This window comes from Tauraco erythrolophus, chromosome 7 (assembly GCF_009769465.1).
Source record: "Tauraco erythrolophus isolate bTauEry1 chromosome 7, bTauEry1.pri, whole genome shotgun sequence".
NCBI lineage: Eukaryota > Metazoa > Chordata > Aves > Musophagiformes > Musophagidae > Tauraco > Tauraco erythrolophus.
In genome coordinates, this window is record NC_141471.1 from 857,661 (window position 1) to 877,106 (window position 19,446).

The following is a 19,446-nucleotide window of genomic DNA, read 5'->3' on the forward strand; positions in this document are numbered from 1 at the left end:
GAAACCCGTTTGTCACAGAATCACAGACTGGTTTGGGGTGGAAGGGACCTCAAAGGTCATCCAGTTCCAACCCCCCTGCCATGGCCAGGGACACCCTCCACTACACCAGGTTGCCCAAAGCCCCATCCAACCTGGCCTGGAACACTGCCAGGGATGGGGCAGCCACAGCTTCTCTGGGAAACCTGTGCCAGTGCCTCACCACCCTCAGAGGGAAGAATTTCTTCCTCAGATCCCATCGAAATCTCCCCTCTTCCAGTTCAAAGCCATTGCCCCGTGTCCTGTCACTACACACCCTTGTCCAAAGCCCCTCTCCAACTTTCCTGTAGCCCCTTTAGGCACTGGAAGGTGCTGGAAGGTCTCCCTGGAGCCTTCTCTTCTCCAGGCTGAACAGCCCCAACTCTCCCAGCCTGTCTCCAGAGCAGAGATGCTCCAGCCCTCCCATCATCTCCGTGGCCTCCTCTGGCCCTGCTCCAGCAGCTCCATGTGCTTCTGCTGTTGGGGACCCCAGAGCTGAAGGCAGCACTGCAGGGGGGTCTCCCGAGAGCAGAGCAGAGGGGCAGAATCCCCTCCCTCGCCCTGCTGCCCACGCTGCTCTGGGTGCAGCCAACAGCGTGCTGTTTAAATCGTGTTGTGCTTCACCTGTTGGGGTCTTAACACTCAAGGCTTTGCCGTGTCTTTTGTTCACTAAAATAGCTTTTTTTTTTTTAATAAGTACATTTTAAGATGTATTCTTCATTCAGAGGCTGAATATTAACCACTCACATGCAGATAAAGCCTGCTATTTATTTCAATCCAAGGTTGTTTTTTGGTTTTTTTTTCTTAAGCCTTTTTTTATCTTGCGGGGATCCACACTCCAGAGCGTTTCCCTCCTCATCTCCTGGCAACTAAAATATCAATTACTCGATGCCTTTGATCTCCTGCCTTTTCCATAACTGCAATTTTCTTGTTTTCTTTTTTGTCGTCCTATTTGACAATAAGGCAAGAGAGTTGAGTAGCTAAACCCTCCAATTTGCTTTATTAAATAATGTTATGTTGGAAAGGTAGGTGTGCTCCAGTGATGGTTTGTATGTTAGTGTTTCAAAATACAGGTTTTCTCCTGGCTTTTGGATCAGTGGAACCCAGTGGCTACGGCGGAATGGCTGACATCGGAAGGGATCTTCGGAGATTATCTCCGTACTGTTATGTGTGATTGCAGAATATAGTATTTCACGAGAGGCTAATCCAAGTTTATCCTTAAAATTTAAACCTTAGGACTTGGGCTGTGTGGGGAGAAATCCTCTGTCTAGAAAAATCAGGAGTGAGTTTTCTGGAAGTTGGTTTCTTGTGTGGCAAAATGAAGGGGCTTTGGTCCTTCCTATGGCTGTAGGTGCCTGTGCGTGCAGACATCTATGCTGAGAGCAAAATTGAGTTGTGGGCATTGAGGAGAAGGGAAAGAAACCTTAAATATCCTGGGATGTCTTTCTGAGAAGTCGTCTTCTGTGATCAGAAAGTCATCACCTCCCGCTCTAAAGAAACCCAGTGTCCTCGCTTACCCCTGTACCTTCTTGTGGTTGTCCAAAGGTAATCAATCCATAGAATAATTTCCTCCAGTAACAACTGGTAAAGACCGAGGGGTAATTCCTCTACCCAGATGCTGTCTAACCCGTGTTTCAATGACTTGCCTGCAACAGGAAGAAGAACAAATCTCACCGGGATATTAAGCGAATGCTGTGCGAATGCCCTCCCCTCTCCAAAGAAGAGCGAGCTCAGGGGGAGGTTGCTTGTGGAGAAGACTGTCTCAATCGCCTGCTCATGATCGAGTGGTACGTAGCATTTCATGAGCTGCCAGTCTCGGGTGGTGTTGTCCACGACGAGATGACTTAGGAGCCCCTGAAGGAATTCAGACTTTCCTGGGCAGTGGCAATGACACTCTCATTTTCACTGGCTGGTGTGGAATGATCTTCAGAACCTATGCACCAGCATGTAAATCTGACCTTAGATCTTCTGCAGGAGGCCAGTCCTTGGTGACCTCCTGTTAAAACCTGCTGCGAACGCCTGGAGTCTTCTGCTCCTCAGCCTTAACCCTAGTCCATCGTAAGCGTGGTTGGAGGGAGTCAGGAATGCAAACGTAGCTCTACTTGAGATCCTTATTTTGTCTCAGTTCTCCTCTTGCAGCTCTCTCCTCAACCCAGAGCCTCAACCAGGCTATGGCTGTTGTCTCCTTTTCCCTCCTGGAAGAGGCCAGGAGAAGAGGGCTCCGTGAACAGGAGACAGAGGACAGGGCGCTTAGTGGGATTCACCCCCTGGCATGAGGATTGTCACCAGCTGGGGTAGAAGGAGAGGAATCACCTGGCAGAAGCCTGGTCCTTTGGGTTTTATTTCATAGCCCAGGTGGTAGATGTAAGGGAAGGGGATCTCCTGGGGGAAGCACCCATAAAAACGTGGGGAGAAGAGGCCAGTTCATCCCGTTTTGATGATCTGACATAGAAGTACAGCGGCGTTGGCATTCCAAATGCTTTTCTCTTCCTTCCAGAAATAAATGGTCTGCATTTGCATGCTGACAGTCAGATGGTTATGCTTTTTATAGCAAAACACGTTTGAAGGCTTTACGCTGAATTCATTATGGTTACTTGGTATCTGTTTCCCATCTGAGCCGTTCCTGTTGTCGCTGTCGACCCGCTGGGAATTCATTTGTTCCGTTTCCTTCCCTTAGTTCTTCCAGGTGCCCGAACGGCGACTACTGCTCCAACAGGCGCTTCCAGAAGAAACAGCATGCCGATGTTGAAGTGATCCTCACTGAGAAGAAAGGCTGGGGGCTGAGAGCTGCCAAAGATCTGCCATCGTAAGCCTTTGCTCTTCGAATGACGTCCTCGTGCTATTTTACTCCCTCCTGAGGGGAAAACAAGTTGCTTGTGTTTTCCCAGTTTCACCGACATTGGTGGATTTACTGAAGTTCTTCCAGCTTTATCTGCTGTCCTTGTCCTCTGTCAGGTGTCCCTGGCATCAGCACGTATGTGCCCGCTAGTTGTGTGTTAGATCTCCCGCTCTGGTTTTGCCCTCGTCTCATTTGACAGTTTTACTGCAGCTTCACCTTGTGTTCAGTCTGTCTTCTCCTCCTGTTCTGTCCCCTCTACGCGGTGTCAGAGGAGCACACGCTCTGGTTATGTCTCTTCTTCTTCTCTTCCTTCCTCTGCAAGACTTATCCTCCTCTCGAGTCCTCCTCCTCCTCCCCTTCGGACTACTGGAAGATCCAGTGGGGATCTTTCCTCCCTCGTTAGCCTGTTGTTAGTTAATGGCTGTACTTCTCAGTGCTGGTTTGACATCAGCCATGCTTACAGATCCGAGTCCGTGTTTGACTCGTATCTCTTTGGCTACAGCCAGGTGTTACTTGCCCGTTGTGCCTGGATCGGTGCCTTTATCGACACGTGTCTGGCACAAAGGAGCTGGTGGGACTTGAACACAAGAGCTACACGGTGCTTGAACCCATCGGTCCCTTCCTGGGTCTGTAGTGGGATGGATGCCGATATTTTTGGAATCACAGTCCTGTTCAGAAACTGTTCCACTCAAAAAGCGAGTGTGGCTGGGAAGAAGAATAGTGCCAGGTCCGTTTTGCTCTTCAGGTGTGCGTGCAAGGAGCAGGTCTGAGATGGGAGTGCCTTCAAGGAGTTGCCTTCTGCCTTGCTGAGCGCTTTCTCATACTCCCAGTAGTAAAAAGAACTTTAGGTGAGGCCACGAGAGAAGAGAGAGGAGCGAGGATGTTCAAAGAACTGCTGGGACCTGAAGCACAAGGTGCAGCAGGAGGAGCAGGACAAGCAGGAGACAAAGGTGGGGTTTGCTGGGAGAAGGGAGGAAGGTGGAAGGTGTCTCCAGGTGAGAGCAGCTATGGTGAACTTCCACGCTCCTACAGCTAGCAAGAAGACCTGCGTGGATTTTTGTCCCCCAGGTTCAGACTTCACTGGGGTCATGTGGGTGTGGGTGTCCTCTCAGATCTGAGCAGAAGTTGGTTTTGCTGCTCTGCAGATGAAAACCAACAGACTTGGGAGAAGAAATGGCTGGAGCCTCTTGCCATGGGGAAGCAGAGCTGTGGGCTCGGGAGTTTCACCAGCCTCCTGATTTCCATCTCAAAAGGCTGCGGGATGGACACATGAGCCTGGTCAGTCTCAGTCACACCAGAGACTGAGCTCCGAGACAATCCGCCTGGAACTTATTTGTGCAAAGATTATCTGTAACTCGGGATGTTTTAGTGAGTTTCCGTGGAAACTCTGATTTCTGTTGTGGTTTTTTTTTCACTTCTGTTGAAGACAAAGTGTTCTGAGGAATCCAGCGATGTTTCTGACACTCTAAAGCAAGCTGTAGGTCTTTCAGCAGACTTTTTTTACTGCTGTATGGAATGCATGAGAGTGATTCACAGGAAGATGCGTGGATGAGTTTTAATTGCTTTAGAGAGGCGTGTTGAGTTACCAAAAATCCAGTGAAAACAAATTTAGGTTTTCAACCCGATATGTTCAACCTTCACATGGTGTTTATGGAAAAGGTAACGGCGTTAAGTGGTCGTTAAAACGAGCGAGCGCTCTCCGGCACCGTTCCCTTGCACAGAAGAAGAAGCCGTGGCGTTTTCTGCTTCCTGATTTTCCAGATTTGCCGGATAACCTGGCGAGTCCTTAGCGCTGCTGGACCTGACCTTGGCCAGAGGAAGGTCCTGTTGGTTTTGGGGTAACACATGGTGCAGGAAAGTGGTGGTGATGGTGACTGCAGCGGTGCTGCTGCCCTATATGCACACATCGGGTCCGGTTTTATTGAAGGTTTTAGAAGTTTCTTTTGAAGCCAAGGTCTGGAGGTTGTAGTAAAGATGTGGCTGATGCTGAAGCATCATGTTTGCCAGGTGGGCTGGGATCAGGAATGTCAAGAAGGATGGGAAGGAGATAACGATGTGAAGACTGCCTTGGGTAAGAGGGTAAATAAATCAAGAGGAGCAGCAAAAGTATTGGCTGCAATTGGCCTGTGTGTGTCAAGGGGTTTGGTTGTGGTTCCTCAACTCTTGATATGGTGACCTAGGTCTGGGGCTGGCTGGAACGTTGCTTTTGTTTCTGCCTGTGCTACTCTGAAAATCGCTCGTTTGGAGAGAGATTTACAGACTGGCAGAACGTTGCTGCGAAGCTGAAGCTTGTCTTGGAAGAAGACAACCTTCTCTTGGTAGTCATCCCACCAGAAGACGGTCTGTGGGCAGTCACCAATCCAGTGAAGGGTGCAGAGGTTGTACACCCAGCAGATGATCCATCCCGCCTGATTTGAGTTTGTTCAAAGATATTTCTAGCTTCACTCTGCTCCCTGTCTCCCAGGCTTGCAGTTTTGTAGTGAAGACTTTGAGGGGCGCCAACCCAACTAAGCAGCAGGTCATCAGAAGACCGTTGCCGACACCTCCATGTCAGTGTCTGCAGGCTGAAGAGACATCAAGGAGAAAGATCCGGCTGAGTTATAAACTGAAAGAGCAGATTATTGTACCAGAACTGGGTTTTGGGTGGACACAGAGATGGGGGAAGACAGTCATAATTCATACATGTGGGCTGGAAGGCCACCATGGTACTGTGCGAGGGGCTGGAATTAACGATGGGAAGGAAGTGGGGTGAGGGATACGTGCCCAAAACACTGAGCCCTCGCTCCAGGTGGAGCTGGGCAGGAGCTTTTGCTTTCCTGGTGCTCTCCAGGTTAAGCACAAGGAAAGCAGTTGAAGGCTTCACGGTGATGTTAAGCAAGGGAGAACTTGGGACGGGCGTCAGGAAAGCTGGTTCACAGCGCGCCTTCGTAGACTGGAGGGTTGAAAGCCCAACTGCGCTGCAGAACACATCTGTGAGGCTTGGGTCAGAGTTCTCTTCCATCTCTGCTTTTAAATTCACCTTTCCTATGGTTCAAAAGAATGTTTTATTGACCCCTCTTGTCTCACCACCGGACCAGCAAGGTGCAGACAGGCTTTCCGTTTCGATGGAGGAAAACCACCTGCCAGCCCCTTCTCCTAACGCTCCTTATTTTCCTCTTCGCATCGCCCAGAGGTCTTGTTCTTTTACGGAATAAACCTGCTCAAAGGGAGCTTTATTCTTGTGCCTGGGCTTTTCGCTGTGATGCACCTGCCCATGTGAGAGCATAAAAAATTAAATTAAATCCAAATTGCCTGAGATGAAGGTGTATAATAGTCGTAGCTACACCACCAGGATGACCAGGGTGCGAGTTGTGTTCGGAGAGCCCGTCTCAAAGCGGTTGTTCTGTGTTCCTTGGGGTTTCTCGCGGCTCATTTTTCCTCTTGGGTTTTCCAGCAACACTTTTGTCCTGGAGTACTGCGGAGAAGTGTTGGATCACAAAGAATTCAAGGCTCGCGTGAAGGAATATGCCCGGAACAAGAACATTCATTATTATTTCATGGCCCTGAAGAACGACGAGGTGAGCGATGCGACTGCTGTGCTTGGCTTGGGGGAGCCTGGCTGGGCTTAGCCCTGTGAACCCACTAAGCCACGTCCCGAATCTTTGAGGAGTGTTTTCCTAAGGGAAGGGAACTTTGCCTGGCTTTGTGTTGTCACACCTTACGTTTTTTTCTTAACCCATTGCTCAGTTTCAACCTGGTTTAACAGAAATCTTGTAGCTTAGCTGTATCCCAGCATCCTTGGAGAAGAGAAATTGTCCTCCCAAGGGAAAGGATGGAGTGGAGCCCATCCCTTCCCCACGAGCAGAGAAACCACATCTCTCCCATGGGAGAGAAACCACATCTGGGTCCCAGTGTGGGGAGATGCTTCAAGCCAAACACAATGCTCTTGGGTGCCCAAGCAAACCAGTTGAGAAAATGGACCAGTAAACCACATTTCCTCACTTCCCTTGCTCACAGAGTGACGTTAAATCGAGCCACTTTTATCTGGTGGAGTCCCTGCCTGCAGGATCTTTTTGGGTCTGAGTAGCTTTCCAGTAAAAGAGCTGAAAATCCTCGGAGTGGCTTTTTCCTCTTTATTTCCCCCAAACGAAGCGGTTTTCGTAGCTGCCGCGGGATTGTTGTATGATCACAAGGGGGCTCAGAGGAGCGTTTCCAGTTATAAAAGGGAGGACACGGTGATCCAGGAGATGAACTTTCTGTTTGAGTATCGTCCATGTGGCAGAGATGATAGAATCCCAGAATGGTTTGGGTTGGAAGGGACCTTCAAGATCATCCACTTCCAACCCCCCTGCCATGGGCAGGGACACCTTCCACTACACCAGGTTGCCCAAAGTCCCATCCAACCTGGCCTGGAACACTGCCAGGGATGGGGCAGCCACAGCTTCTCTGGGCAACCTGTGCCAGTGCCTCACCACCCTCAGAGGGAAGAATTTCTTCCTTAGATCCAATCTAAATCTCCCTTCTTTCAGTTCAAAGCCTTTCCCCCTTGTCCTATCTCTTCATGCCCTTCTAAAAAGTCCCTCTCCAGCCCTCATGGTCATTGTACCATGTATCAGAGGGTCAGAACCCGATATTAAAAATTCAGGATCCCCACCCAACTGAGGAACTCTGTATTAACCTGTAATGAAAACTAAGAACCACGTACCAGTGGCTTAGTGCTCTTCTTTTTTGGGGACACTTAATATCGTTAGAAAACCCGTTCTCCAAACGACATCCAGTTAACAGCTGGAGCAGGAGAGGTCGATGACACCTACATGGGCTGTGTTCAGACACGTGGTGCCTGTAGCTGTGCTGCTTCGATTAGATCTAAGGAAGAAATTTTTCACTGAGAGGGTGGTGAGACACTGGCACAGGTTGCCCAGAGAAGCTGTGGCTGCCCCATCCCTGGAAGTGTTCAAGGCCAGGTTGGATGGGGCTTTGGGCAACCTGGTGTAGTGGAGGGTGTCCCTGCCCATGGCAGGGGGGTTGGAACTGGGTGGTCTGTGAGGTCCCTTCCAACCCAAACCGTTCTGGGACTCTGTGACTCTATTATTTGTGTTTCTGCCTGGCTCAGAGAGAGGGAGGCTGTTCAACTGTATTTGTTTCTTTTTCTTTTCCTTTTCAGATAATCGATGCTACCCAGAAAGGAAACTGCTCCCGTTTTATGAACCACAGCTGTGAACCAAACTGCGAGACACAAAAGGTAAAGTGCTGGATCAAAGCCGCCGGCTTCTCACTTCCACCGCCTCACGGCTGCCCGAGCTGGGAGTGAAAAACCTTTCTCCTTTGTGTCTCTTTTATTTTGGGTTGTTTTTTTTTCTTGTAGTTGTAACTTAGTGAAATGGAAACAACTACCTTTGAAACGGGCGAGTACTGCCGAACCAGTTTGTAAATTTAAAATTTATCGGTGACGCCGTTTGAAGGATGAATCTTGTTATTTTAAAGCAAAACCAAAGTCGAGCCTGGCTGTTGTAATAACTGTCGTCTTGTTTTTTCCTTGCCTTAGTGGACCGTGAATGGGCAGCTCAGAGTTGGGTTTTTCACCACCAAACTGGTCCCATCAGGCTCAGAGCTGACGTTCGATTACCAGTTCCAGAGATACGGGTACGTCTCAGCTCTCCCTACTTAAGCTGCTGGAATTGGGAGTTTGTGAGTGTTAATGCCATGAAAAACATCCTGCTCTGAAACAAACCGTTGCAAAGCCTCGTGTAACAGCGCGGTGGTAAATGAACTGGAATTTGACTATACGAGAAGCTACTGGGATAAAGTTTCTTCCATTTCTAACACAAGAGATTGGGAGAGGAATTTCCTGTTGATTTAATTTGTCTTTTCCAGTGTCACTTTACTGCCTTTTTGTTCCACTCCATGCCATCTCTCCCCAGTGGGAATTTCCTAAAGTATTACCTTGACTCTTTCTTTCCCCTGTCTAATTATTAATTACCCAGGCTCCAGACTTTGCAAGACTCTTAAATAATGCCTCTTCTTCCCCGCCCACCCCTGCTTTACGACTTTGCAAATACTTGCTGAGCCGTAAAACCCCGACAGACAACACGTTCTCCCTTCCTGTCCGACTCCAGAAGTGCAGATGTGCAAGCTGCGGCGTGGGTTTTGGTTCCCTTCTCTACACCTGAGCCTGATATTTTTATATTCCTGCTTGCCCAGGTGTATGGCCAAGTATTTTCTTCTTATTATTGTGATGAGCACAAAATAACCCCTGACAGGCTCGATGCAACCTGTAATTATGAGATGAGTTGTAAATCCATTTTATAATCCCTAAGCTTTTTTTTGTTTTAACTGAATACACTTGTTTTAAGGAGCATCTCTTCCTTTTCCTTCTGGATCCTGCCTTCTGCAGCGCTATGGCTCTTCCTGTGAGCAGGAGAATCAGATTTGAGATATTGGTGAACTTAGTCTCACCTCGCTGGAGTTCTCCAGCTCTGATGATCTCTTGGGCGTCCTTCATGGGCTCAGGTTCTGCTTCATAGAAAATCCTGTGGTTGAGCTTCCCTGGTTCTTACTGCAGAGCCAAGGTCCTCCAGTGGATTATGTACATTTCCAAAAAAACCCCAACCCATTCTCCCAAGCAATTGTGGATTATAGTTAAAAATTTATGGTCTGTCAAGTATAGATACAGAGGCTTTTTATATAATTTAAATCTCTTCTGCTTTCTGTGGCTGTACATCTGTGAAAAAAAAAATCTTCCACCTGAATCTTACTCCTTCCACAAATCCTCAACCCATTCTTTCTCCTCTTTCGAGCAATAAAATTCAAGCCTTTTCCCTAACAAATATATAATCTTAGATGATTGCGATGCGTGGTAAGAAGTTAGCAGATCCCAAAGCCCCACCTTTTCCTTTCTGGTTCTTGGTTCTTAACCTACTCAGAGCCTGGAAGTGAAGCAGGCTTTGGTTTCCAGCTGAGACGACATGGGATCACGGTAGCTACATAAGAAATAAAGACTTTGTTTGAATTTTCAGTGGCCAGAAAGGCCTTGCCATGCAGAAAAGTTCCCGTCCTTTTCTTCTGAGGATGCACGTAGAGATTAAGGTAAAATAAGTCGCCGTGAATACGGTTGAGCTGTTATTAAACTGCTCTGTGGTTTGTACCCACCACCAGCAAAGAGGCTCAGAAATGTTTCTGCGGCTCGGCCAACTGCCGGGGTTACCTGGGAGGAGAGAACAGGGTGAGCATCCGAGCCGCCGGAGGGAAGATGAAGAAGGAGCGTTCCCGTAAGAAGGACTCGGTGAGTCTGAGTCTGCTTCTCCTCCGTAGGAGTTTTTGTAATTGATTTTTAAGAGTAGCAGCAACCAAGGGCTGGCTCGGGGCTGGATCGTGGCTACGGGAGTCTTCAGGTCACCTCTGTAGTCATGATAGGACAAGGGGCAATGGATTTAAACGGAAAGAGGGCAGATTTAGGTTAGATATAAGAAAGAAATTCTTTACATTGAGGGTGGTGAGGCACTGGAACAGGTTGCCCAGAGAAGCTGTGGATGCCCCATCCCTGGAAGTGTTCAAGGCCAGGTCGGATGGGGCTCTGGGCACCCTGGTGTAGTGGAGGATTTCCCTGCCCATGGCAGGGGGGTTGGAACTGGATGATCTTTGAGGTCCCTTCCAACCCAAACCATTCTATGATTCTATAATCACCTCGAGGTTCAGTCTTTTCCGTGGATGTATTTAGGTAATTTTATTTCATAGGGGCCCTCAACAGTTGTGTTTTCTTGGAACTTTGATTAAAATGTGTATTTCTTTTCTCCGGGTGACTTAGCACAGAGTAGGGACTTTCACAGGGACGGAATCTGGTCATCAGTGCCACATGCTGCTAAAAAAACATACTAAATTTTACATGGTTTTCCGAATTTGTTTTGCGTTGCGTGATTTTTAAACGTCGGTGAAAGACGAACAATACCGACTTGGCCGTTCAGGACGTCACCTGAAATTTGACAGCTGAAAGGGTGCAGATGTTTGCCTTCTCCAGGCTGGGACGTGGAATTTGAATCTCTTAATTGCTTTGGCCTAGAGGCAAGTCAGCTTCCAGGTGGAGCTTGTACGAACCTGCGTAGTGTTTGCGCTGACTTCAGTTACGGTTGTGTTTGCAGATGGACGTGACTGAAATATGAAATCCAAGCTTTTTTTCAGTCTTTTTATAGCTTTTCATGCATGTAATCCTCCACAAGTGGTTCTATGAACCTACTCCCTGCGTTGAATTGCAGTGATGGGTTCATGCAGTAGGTGTAGGAGACCGCAGAGAAGTCTGAGTGGTTCAGTACTTAAAGGGGCTACAGGAAAGCTGGAGAGGGGCTTTGGACAAGGGCGTGTAGTGACAGGACACGGGGCAATGGCTTTGAACTGGAAGAGGGGAGATTTCGATGGGATCTGAGGAAGAAATTCTTCCCTCTGAGGGTGGTGAGGCACCGGCATGTGTTGCCCAGGGAAGTTGTAGATGCCCCATCCCTGGAAGTGTTCAAGGAGAGGTTGGATGAGGTTTTGGGCAACCTGGTGTAGTGGAGGGTGTCCCTGCCCATGGCAGGGGGGTTGGAACTAGATGATCTTTGAGGTCCCTTCCAACCCAAACCATTCAATGATTCTATGATTCTGTGAACCTACTCCCTGCGTTGAATTGCAGCGATGGGTTCACGTGGTGGGTGTCGGAGACCGCAGAGAAGTCTGAGCAAAGCAGTCAAACGGAGTTTTTCCTGGGTGCAGACCTCTGCAAGACACTGGATGGGCTCCGTTTGCTTCCTACGAGACGTAATTGTTCTCTCCTCGAAGAGATAAATCTTTATTCCTGCAAAGCAAATTTGTTACCTGCTCTTTTGGGAGAAGCTACCTTTCAAAAGGCCAACTTCATTTTTATTGACTGTGTCGGAGAGGCAGGAAGCCAAGAAATCATTTATAAATGGTTTATAAGTGGTTTTAAAATGTTAATTGGCGGCACTGAGCAGTAGGTGAAATGATGGACATCGATGTTTCGGTGTCCGCGAGGAGAGGAATGTGCCTCTGGTTGTAAAGATTGTAAATACCTGTTAGATGTTTCAAGAAGTAAATCTGTCACCAGTTACAGATAATCTCGTGGTGCACATCTGTTGTCGGTGTGAGAAGAGAACCTTGTGACTGGGAGTGTTTTGGTGCACACACCTGGAATTTCCTCTGCACAGCGTTAGACGTGTGCATCTAAAACGTGCCGGTGGTTAGGAGAGATGGATATTTCTGTCTTCAAGATGGAATGGATATCTCCATCATCAAGATGATACTTTTTACAAGGGCATGTAGTGGTAGGACAAGGGGCAATGGATTTAAACGGAAAGAGGGGAGATTTAGATTAGATATAAGAAAAAAAAATTTCACCCTGAGGGTGGTGAGGCACTGGCACAGGTTGCCCAGAGAAGCTGTGGCTGCCCCATCCCTGGCAGTGTTCCAGGCCAGGTTGGATGGGGCTTTGAGCAACCTGGTGTAGTGGAGGGTGTCCCTGCCCATGGCAGGGGGGTTGGAACTGGGTGATCTTTGAGGTCCCTTCCAACTCAAACCAGTCTGGGATTCTGTGATATTATTCGAGGGATTCCTGCCTCTTGCGTGTGTGTCAGGCAGGAGCACAACTGGTGGCACTCTGTCCCCGGTGTGAAAAAAACCCACCCCATAATAAGCCAGATGAAAGAAACCCAACCACGTTGAGTCAAATTAAAGCCAGGCCTCTTTTCTGTTTGGGCAAATTGCTCGGGAGAGGCTTCTCCCGGCTCTCCAAGCCCGGGAATGGATTGTCTCTGCCATCACATAGGGTGGCACGAGCCTGGCACCGCCTGAGAGTTGTTTTTCTTTGGCCGTGGCAGGTGGACGGGGAGCTGGAAGCGCTGCTGGAGAATGGAGAAGGTCTCTCCGATAAAAACCAAGTTCTCAGCTTATCCCGACTGATGGTTCGGATCGAAACTCTGGAGCAGAAGCTCACCTGCCTCAAGCTCATACAGGTGAGGAGGTCCCAGCTGAAGGGGAGGAAGCCATGTCCTGGGAAAGCCGTGGCCTTGGAGGAGGAAGGGGAAGGTGGGAGGAAGGTCTTGCACTCGTGCCAGCATCCCCAGCGTGAGCCGAGCGGTTCTGCTCCGTTTGTAGATTTGGTGGCACTCAGCCTGGGTGGTGGCACCTTCCTTCCTAGAAGGAAATAAGTCCTTGTACCCAAGGGTTTAGCGTTTGCACAAGTGGTGTGTCAGCTTGGAGCCAGAGCCACCTGACCTCCGAGATGATCCTGCGTCTTTACCCTGACTGCCTGCAGATGAGTTGCAGCCAGTTTTTTGTACCATCCGTGGTCGTTAAGTTGGATTCCCCAGTAGGAGGAGCTGGCCACCAGACAGCGGTGGTAACGGTTCTGCTCCGTCCGTTGCTGCTCCCAAGCCAGCAGTCACGGCCACTTAAAATGGCTGTAGACGTGCGCTGATGTTGGCAGGTGCCTGTCCTGGCTTCTACAGCGGGCTTGAACAGGTGATGTAAGCCCAGTTGAGCAGTTGGCCATGTGAGACTCTGCAAATCAAAGGGGGTTATTGCCTGCAAGACTCTGACCGTTCCAACGGACTCTCTCTAACTTTGGCTCGTCCAGAACACGCACTCGCAGTCCTGCCTGAAGTCCTTCCTGGAGTGTCACGGCTTATCTCTCCTCTGGATTTGGATGACAGAGCTGGGCGATGGCCGAGGAAGCACCGCTAACAACCTCAAGTTGCAGCTGGAGGTCAGTAATTCCCTTGGGTTTGAAGCTTTCCTGGCAGCTAATTGCTCGGAAGCATAGAATTGTTTCGGTTGGAAAAGACCTTGAAGATCATCAAGTCCAACCATTAGGACCCAGGAGAGTGGTGAGGCGCTGGCACGGGTTGCCCAGAGAAGCTGTGGCTGCCCCATCCCTGGCAGTGTTCCAGGCCAGGTTGGATGGGGCTTTGGGCAACCTGGTGTAGTGGAGGGTGTCCCTGGCCATGGCAGGGGGGTTGGAACTGGATGATCTTTGAGGTCCCTCCCAACCCAAACCATTCTATGATTCATTCTATGATTAACCTAACACTGCCAACTCCTTTTTCTTTTCTTTTTTTTTTTTAATAATATACATGTTGTATGCCAAGTGTTCCTGGAAACAAACTGCAGGTATCCTTAAAACTACAGCCTAAACCTTCTGCTTTAAGGGAAATCCTTAATACATGGAAAGAATTTTCCCTGGTGGTTTTTCTTAGATTCCCAAATTAGTGACGCGAACCAGATCGTTGCTGTTTATTCCGTGCTGAGCCGCACCGGGAGCTGGAGGTGTTGACGGTCTGAAGTGGAACTGGAATGTTTCTGGTTCTACAGGCACTTTGGCATCGCGTGCAAAAAGACATCTGGAAGTTCCTTTATTAAAGGCGCTCCTACGGGAAGGTCGCTGTGCCGTCTGGAGAGGCGCAGAGAGCTCAGGGTGCCTCTTCTCCTGCTGACTTCTGTGTTCTTCAGAAGTGGTGACAATCCTGCCCGACCCTTAGCTCAGCACGGTTTTGCTCCAGGCTGGTACTTTGCATTTCTGAATGAGTTGTGTCCTGCTCGTGCCTTTCTCCTCTCTAACGCCGTGGGTTGAGGTGTTCCTTCTGCGAAACCAGCGCTGTTGGTGTCAGAAGATGAAGAGCTGCCTACGTGGGCTTTTGTGAGCCTTCAGCTCTTGGGTGGGATGAAGACACTTCAAGATTTTTGGAGCACAGCTTGATATCAGGCCTAGTAAGACAGTTTCTGTGCTGCTCTCGAAGCACCTGTGTCACTGGTGGTGAGGGGGACAGCAGATCTGTCCCTGCTCTGCAGCATGTCCTATGGGAGGGCCACCAGTTCCACCGCCTAGTCCTCATCCATCCTTACTTAGACAAAGTTTTGGCCGTAAACACCTGGAAAAACTTCAGTGCTGTTGGATTGGGGGTCTCTGATGTTAAGTTAGACCTTGCTGACTGGTAGGGTTTGAGCAGACCTACCCATGCTCCACCAGCCTTGTGCTGTGCAGAGCACGTTGTTGCTGATGGACCATGTATGTTGTGTACAAGGCGCGGATTCAGCAGTTGCCTCAAGTTCTCCCTCCTCCTGATGTGACGTGGCTTTTTGGTACTTCCAGCCAAAGCAGAAGTGCTTGACAGCTGCTGAGTCAACGTTCCTCTCGCTGTGGTGCTGCATGGGGAGGAGCTGCTCATGAGGCTACAACACGATCTTTTGAGACCAAATCTACAGGGACTTAGTTAATCATGAGATCTCTTACAGCAACCATTCTTAGGAGGGAGCTGAGCTATTCCCCTTTGGGACTGCAGTATTTTCTTCTTCAGGGTAGGTGGGATCCATCCCACTTAATACATGTTGAAGCTGTTGCTCGGAGCAAGTCTCAAGTCTGGATATTTGTACGTAGAACAGTTTGGGTTGGAACCTTCCTTGCTTTCTGACGTAGAAGAGCTGCCAGGTAGCTCACCTCTGACTCGTCTTCAAGCTCTGGCTTTGGAGAAATCAATGGTCAAGTTCAGACTCTGGTTTTCCCCTGCAGTAGACTCAGACACTCAACCTTGTTGAGCTCAAACCCAGAGCTGCTGCCCAAAAGCTTTAAGAGGGAAACCGAATCCATGTGGTAGTGATGGCTTTGTCTCCACTCCCGATGCACCTGGTCACAACACACCATCAACTTTGGTGGGGTTTTGTGGATTGGATATATTCTTTTAAAACTCTTTACTGAGTTGCAAGTGAGGTTTGGGATAGGGGCCAGATCCCACTTTGCTTTCCCCCCTACCCCCCTTTCTTTAAAAAACTGTCGGTCTTTTGAGAGAAATGGTCTTTTGGCCATTGGCAGAAATTGGCCTAATGCAATAAAACCATCTTCTGTCCTTCACTCCTGGAGGGCTGGTTTTGAAAGTGAACAAGTTGAAAAGTCCTGTAGAAGGGCTGGCCATATCTTGCTTCAAAACCAGGGACTGGGCATCTGGTTTTGGAAGAGAAATTGCAGAATTCACTTGCTGGATCCTGGAAGGGTTGTGCTCATCTAATGTCTGGTGCTTCTTTGTGTGCCCATGATCCCTGTTCCCACTGGCAGGTTTTGTAAAAGGATTTTGAAGATCCTATTTTTTTGGGACCAGAGGAGGCCACAAAGATGATGGGAGGGCTGGAGCACCTCTGCTCTGGAGACAGGCTGGGAGAGTTGGGGCTGTTCAGCCTGGAGAAGAGAAGGCTCCGTGGAGACCTTCCAGTGCCTAAAGGGGCTACAGGAAAGCTGGAGAAGGGCTTTGGACAAGGGTGTGTAGTGACAGGACACGGGGCAATGGCTTTAAACTGGAAGAGGGGAGATTTCGATGGGATCTGAGGAAGAAATTCTTCCCTCTGAGGGTGGTGAGGCACTGGCACAGGTTGCCCAGAGAAGCTGTGGCTGCCCCATCCCTGGCAGTGTTCCAGGCCAGGTTGGATGGGGCTTTGGGCAACCTGGTATAGCAGAAGGTGTCCCTGCCCATGGCAGGGGATTGGAAATAGATGATCTTTGAGGTCCTTTCCAACCCAAACCATTCTATGGTTCTATGATTTTATGATCGTGACGTTCCTGATGAGGTTTCCTTTCAGGTAACGTATCTAACTGCTGTGTGGTTGAGTTGGTCGCCTTAGGGATGGGTTCAGCCAGCTGTAAGCATCTGAGCTCTTTGAAATCAATTTAACTGCAGCTAATTGCTAAATTAGTTAAACTGCTAAAGACTTCTGCTCACTCTTTTCCACCCACCCATGGTTTCTTTGCTCTCAGCAGAAGTTCACTGCTTCAGTTCAGCCTTGAGAAGGGACATCGCTATGCCCGACCCGTGACCTGTCACCATCATATTGACATTTCCGAGTTACCTCTTGTTGAGAAAAGGAAATTGTTGCAGGTTGGAGGCGGCTTGAAATTCGAATGGCTCTAACGACGTGATTTTTGTCTTTGTGACTAGATTATGAAGACGCTGGAGCTCCTGCCTATCCCTACCAAGAACATGCTGGAGGAGAGCAAAGTGCTTCCCGTTATTCAGCGCTGGGCTCAGACCAAGACTGCTGTCCCACAGCTCAGCGAAGGGGATGGCTACTCGAGCGAGAACACCTCGCGGGCCCACACGCCGCTCAACACGCCGGACCTTTCCACCAAGCAGAACGTGGAAGGTGACACGGACACCCCCAAGAAGCTGGTATTTCGCAGGCTGAAAATTATCAGTGAAAACAGCATGGACAGTGCCATCTCGGATACAACCAGTGAGCTGGAGGGAAAGGAGGGCAAAGAGGACCTGGATCAGCTGGAGGGTGCCCCCATGGAGGTCTCAGAGGAGCAGCAGCAGCAGCAGGAGATCAAAGCTGCTGTCGACACGCCGGTGGAGAGCAGCAAACCCCAAGCTGCGGAGCTGGAGGCTGAGCCTGAAGCAGAGGTCAAAGAGAGCAACGGCGCGAAGCTGGAAGAGCCCATTACGATGGAAACGCCGTCTCAAGACGAAGAGGAAGGCGTGTCCGACGTCGAGAGCGAGAGGAGCCAAGAGCAAACGGACAAAATTGTGGATGTGAGCGATTTGGCTACTCGGCTGCTGGACAGCTGGAAGGAGCTCAAGGTAAGAGGCACCCACCTGCAGCTACACCACCTCCGCTCTCCCTAAGGAAATCGCGGAGTTCTTTGCGGTTCGGTGCAAACGGGGCCAAGTCGTTGTCCTGTTGGGAAACGTTGGATGACTAGAACTGCCTTTTCTTCTCCAGGTGCTTTCTGTATATGTCCTTTCCAGGTGTCAGTGTGTCACGTGCTGAAAACAGCAGATAACTCAGTTTAGGGCACCACAAGGACACCTTAGTCAGCCAGTTATTTTTTGGGATGTTCAGGGGGAGGGAAGTTCTGAGGGATTGAGATTCCCTTCTCAACCCATCAGAAAAAGAGGCTAGCGACAGCGCCGCAAACGTTTTTGGTTGAACCAAAACCAAACATTTTGGTTGAACACGTTGGCCCAGTGTTCGCCAACGTTGAAACAAATGGATGGGCCGGCTACTTCTGAATCCAGTTGTCACAACACTGTCTGTGTTTCCTGTCCTGTCAACATCTGCTTTTCATCTGCAACATGTAGAGCCTCCAGAAACTGGTCTGGTTGGCCGTATTGCGTTCTCTTGATAGCGGCAGTGCCGGGTTAACCTCTGGGTGTTTGCAGTTGGTGTTTAGATCGGATTTAATTGAGTCTTTGAAGATGGCTGGAGTATGCAGCTGCTCATGGTTTCACTCCCATCAAGGTCTTCCTCGAGCAGAGGACCTCTTTAAGAGAAGGGCTTGGTGGCTGCAGGTTGCCTTCTGTCCTCCAGAATCCAGCCCCTGTCCCCACGCTCTGTAGGTGGCCAACTTGGCCGCTCAGTCTTCAGCCGACAGCTTTTTTTGATGGGACGTGGGATGACGTTCCGGTAACTCGCCACTCAACGCTTTAGGCATTTCCTGGGGTTTCTTTAGGTCTTTGGAAACTCCTGGCCCATCCGCTGCTTCTGTAGGATTATATTCCTTATATTTGAGAGCAAGAGGAGTGGGAGCCTTTAAGTTGCTTTTACACTTTCCGAAGTTTAAAAGCAGCATTTGCTGAGGATCCAGCAAAGGAAGCGAAGGCACTGCCGTGCTTCTGGCGTGGTGTGGGCTTGGTGGAAAAGGTCGTGGAGGGTCTTCTGCCCTTCTCTTAATCAAGTGTCCGCCCAGTTTTAATTACTGAAGTAGTCTTTAAGCAAATCTGTGATTTACGCTGCATCGTAGAGCGAAAGAGTTGATTTATCCATCGAATTTGATAACGAGTAGTGAGTTTTACAGGGGTGTGTAGTGACAGGACACGGGGCGATGGATTTGAACTGGAAGAGGGGAGATTTTGATGGGGTATAAGACAGAAATTTTTCCCTCTGAGGGTGGTGAGGCACTGGCACAGGTTGCCCAGAGAAGCTGTGGCTGCCCCATCCCTGGAAGTGTTCCAGGCCAGGTTGGATGGGGCTTTGGACAACCTGGTGTAGTGGAGGGTGTCCCTGGCCATGGCAGGGGGTTGGAACTGGATGATCTTTGAGGTCCCTTCCAACCCAAACCATTCTGGGATTCTGTGATTTAGAAGAGGCTAATGAAAACAAGGGGTGTTCACGCGTGCTGCAGTGCCACGTGCAGGTGGAGGAGACCACAGCAAGCTGTGAGTCCTTGAACCTTTGCTTGTACCCCCGTCTAGCAACCGTAGCTATGAACGTTAACATTTATAAAACGTATGGAGACATTATATAAAAGAAATCTCCCCTTAATCTCTGAATTTTTCAGAAGAACCAAATGCTCTTGAACGTTTGCAGAATTTGAGCATGATCATTTGTGCCATAAGTCTTAGTGGGAGAAGACGAGAGGCTTCACCGTACAAACAGCTAAAAGAGGTTTCTGTAGAGAAGTTGGGTTGTGTTTCTCCACCCCCCACCCCCCTTTACCAAGAGGATCTGCTTGTTTACTAGATTTGAATTTGCAGACTCTTCCAATTTGCGTGGGCCTCACGATGTCTTTCGTGAAGCGACACTGTCAGGTTGAATTTATGGTTAAATTTGAAACAAAGAGCTTTTCCATCCCCTGCTGATCCCTG

The 19,446-nt window shown here is 49.2% G+C and overlaps 1 protein-coding gene across 1 annotated transcript in view; it reads left to right on the plus strand.

Moving 5' to 3' along the window:
- The window catches only part of SETD2 (SET domain containing 2, histone lysine methyltransferase), a 72,860-nt gene that overhangs the window by 25,032 nt on the left and 28,382 nt on the right, over positions 1-19,446 (plus strand). The window contains 9 exon segments of the mRNA XM_086614827.1: positions 1,671-1,802; positions 2,693-2,821; positions 6,288-6,411; positions 7,998-8,075; positions 8,379-8,476; positions 9,989-10,115; positions 12,697-12,831; positions 13,455-13,583; positions 16,798-17,439. Coding sequence (XP_086470953.1) covers positions 1,671-1,802; positions 2,693-2,821; positions 6,288-6,411; positions 7,998-8,075; positions 8,379-8,476; positions 9,989-10,115; positions 12,697-12,831; positions 13,455-13,583; positions 16,798-17,439 — 1,594 coding nt within the window.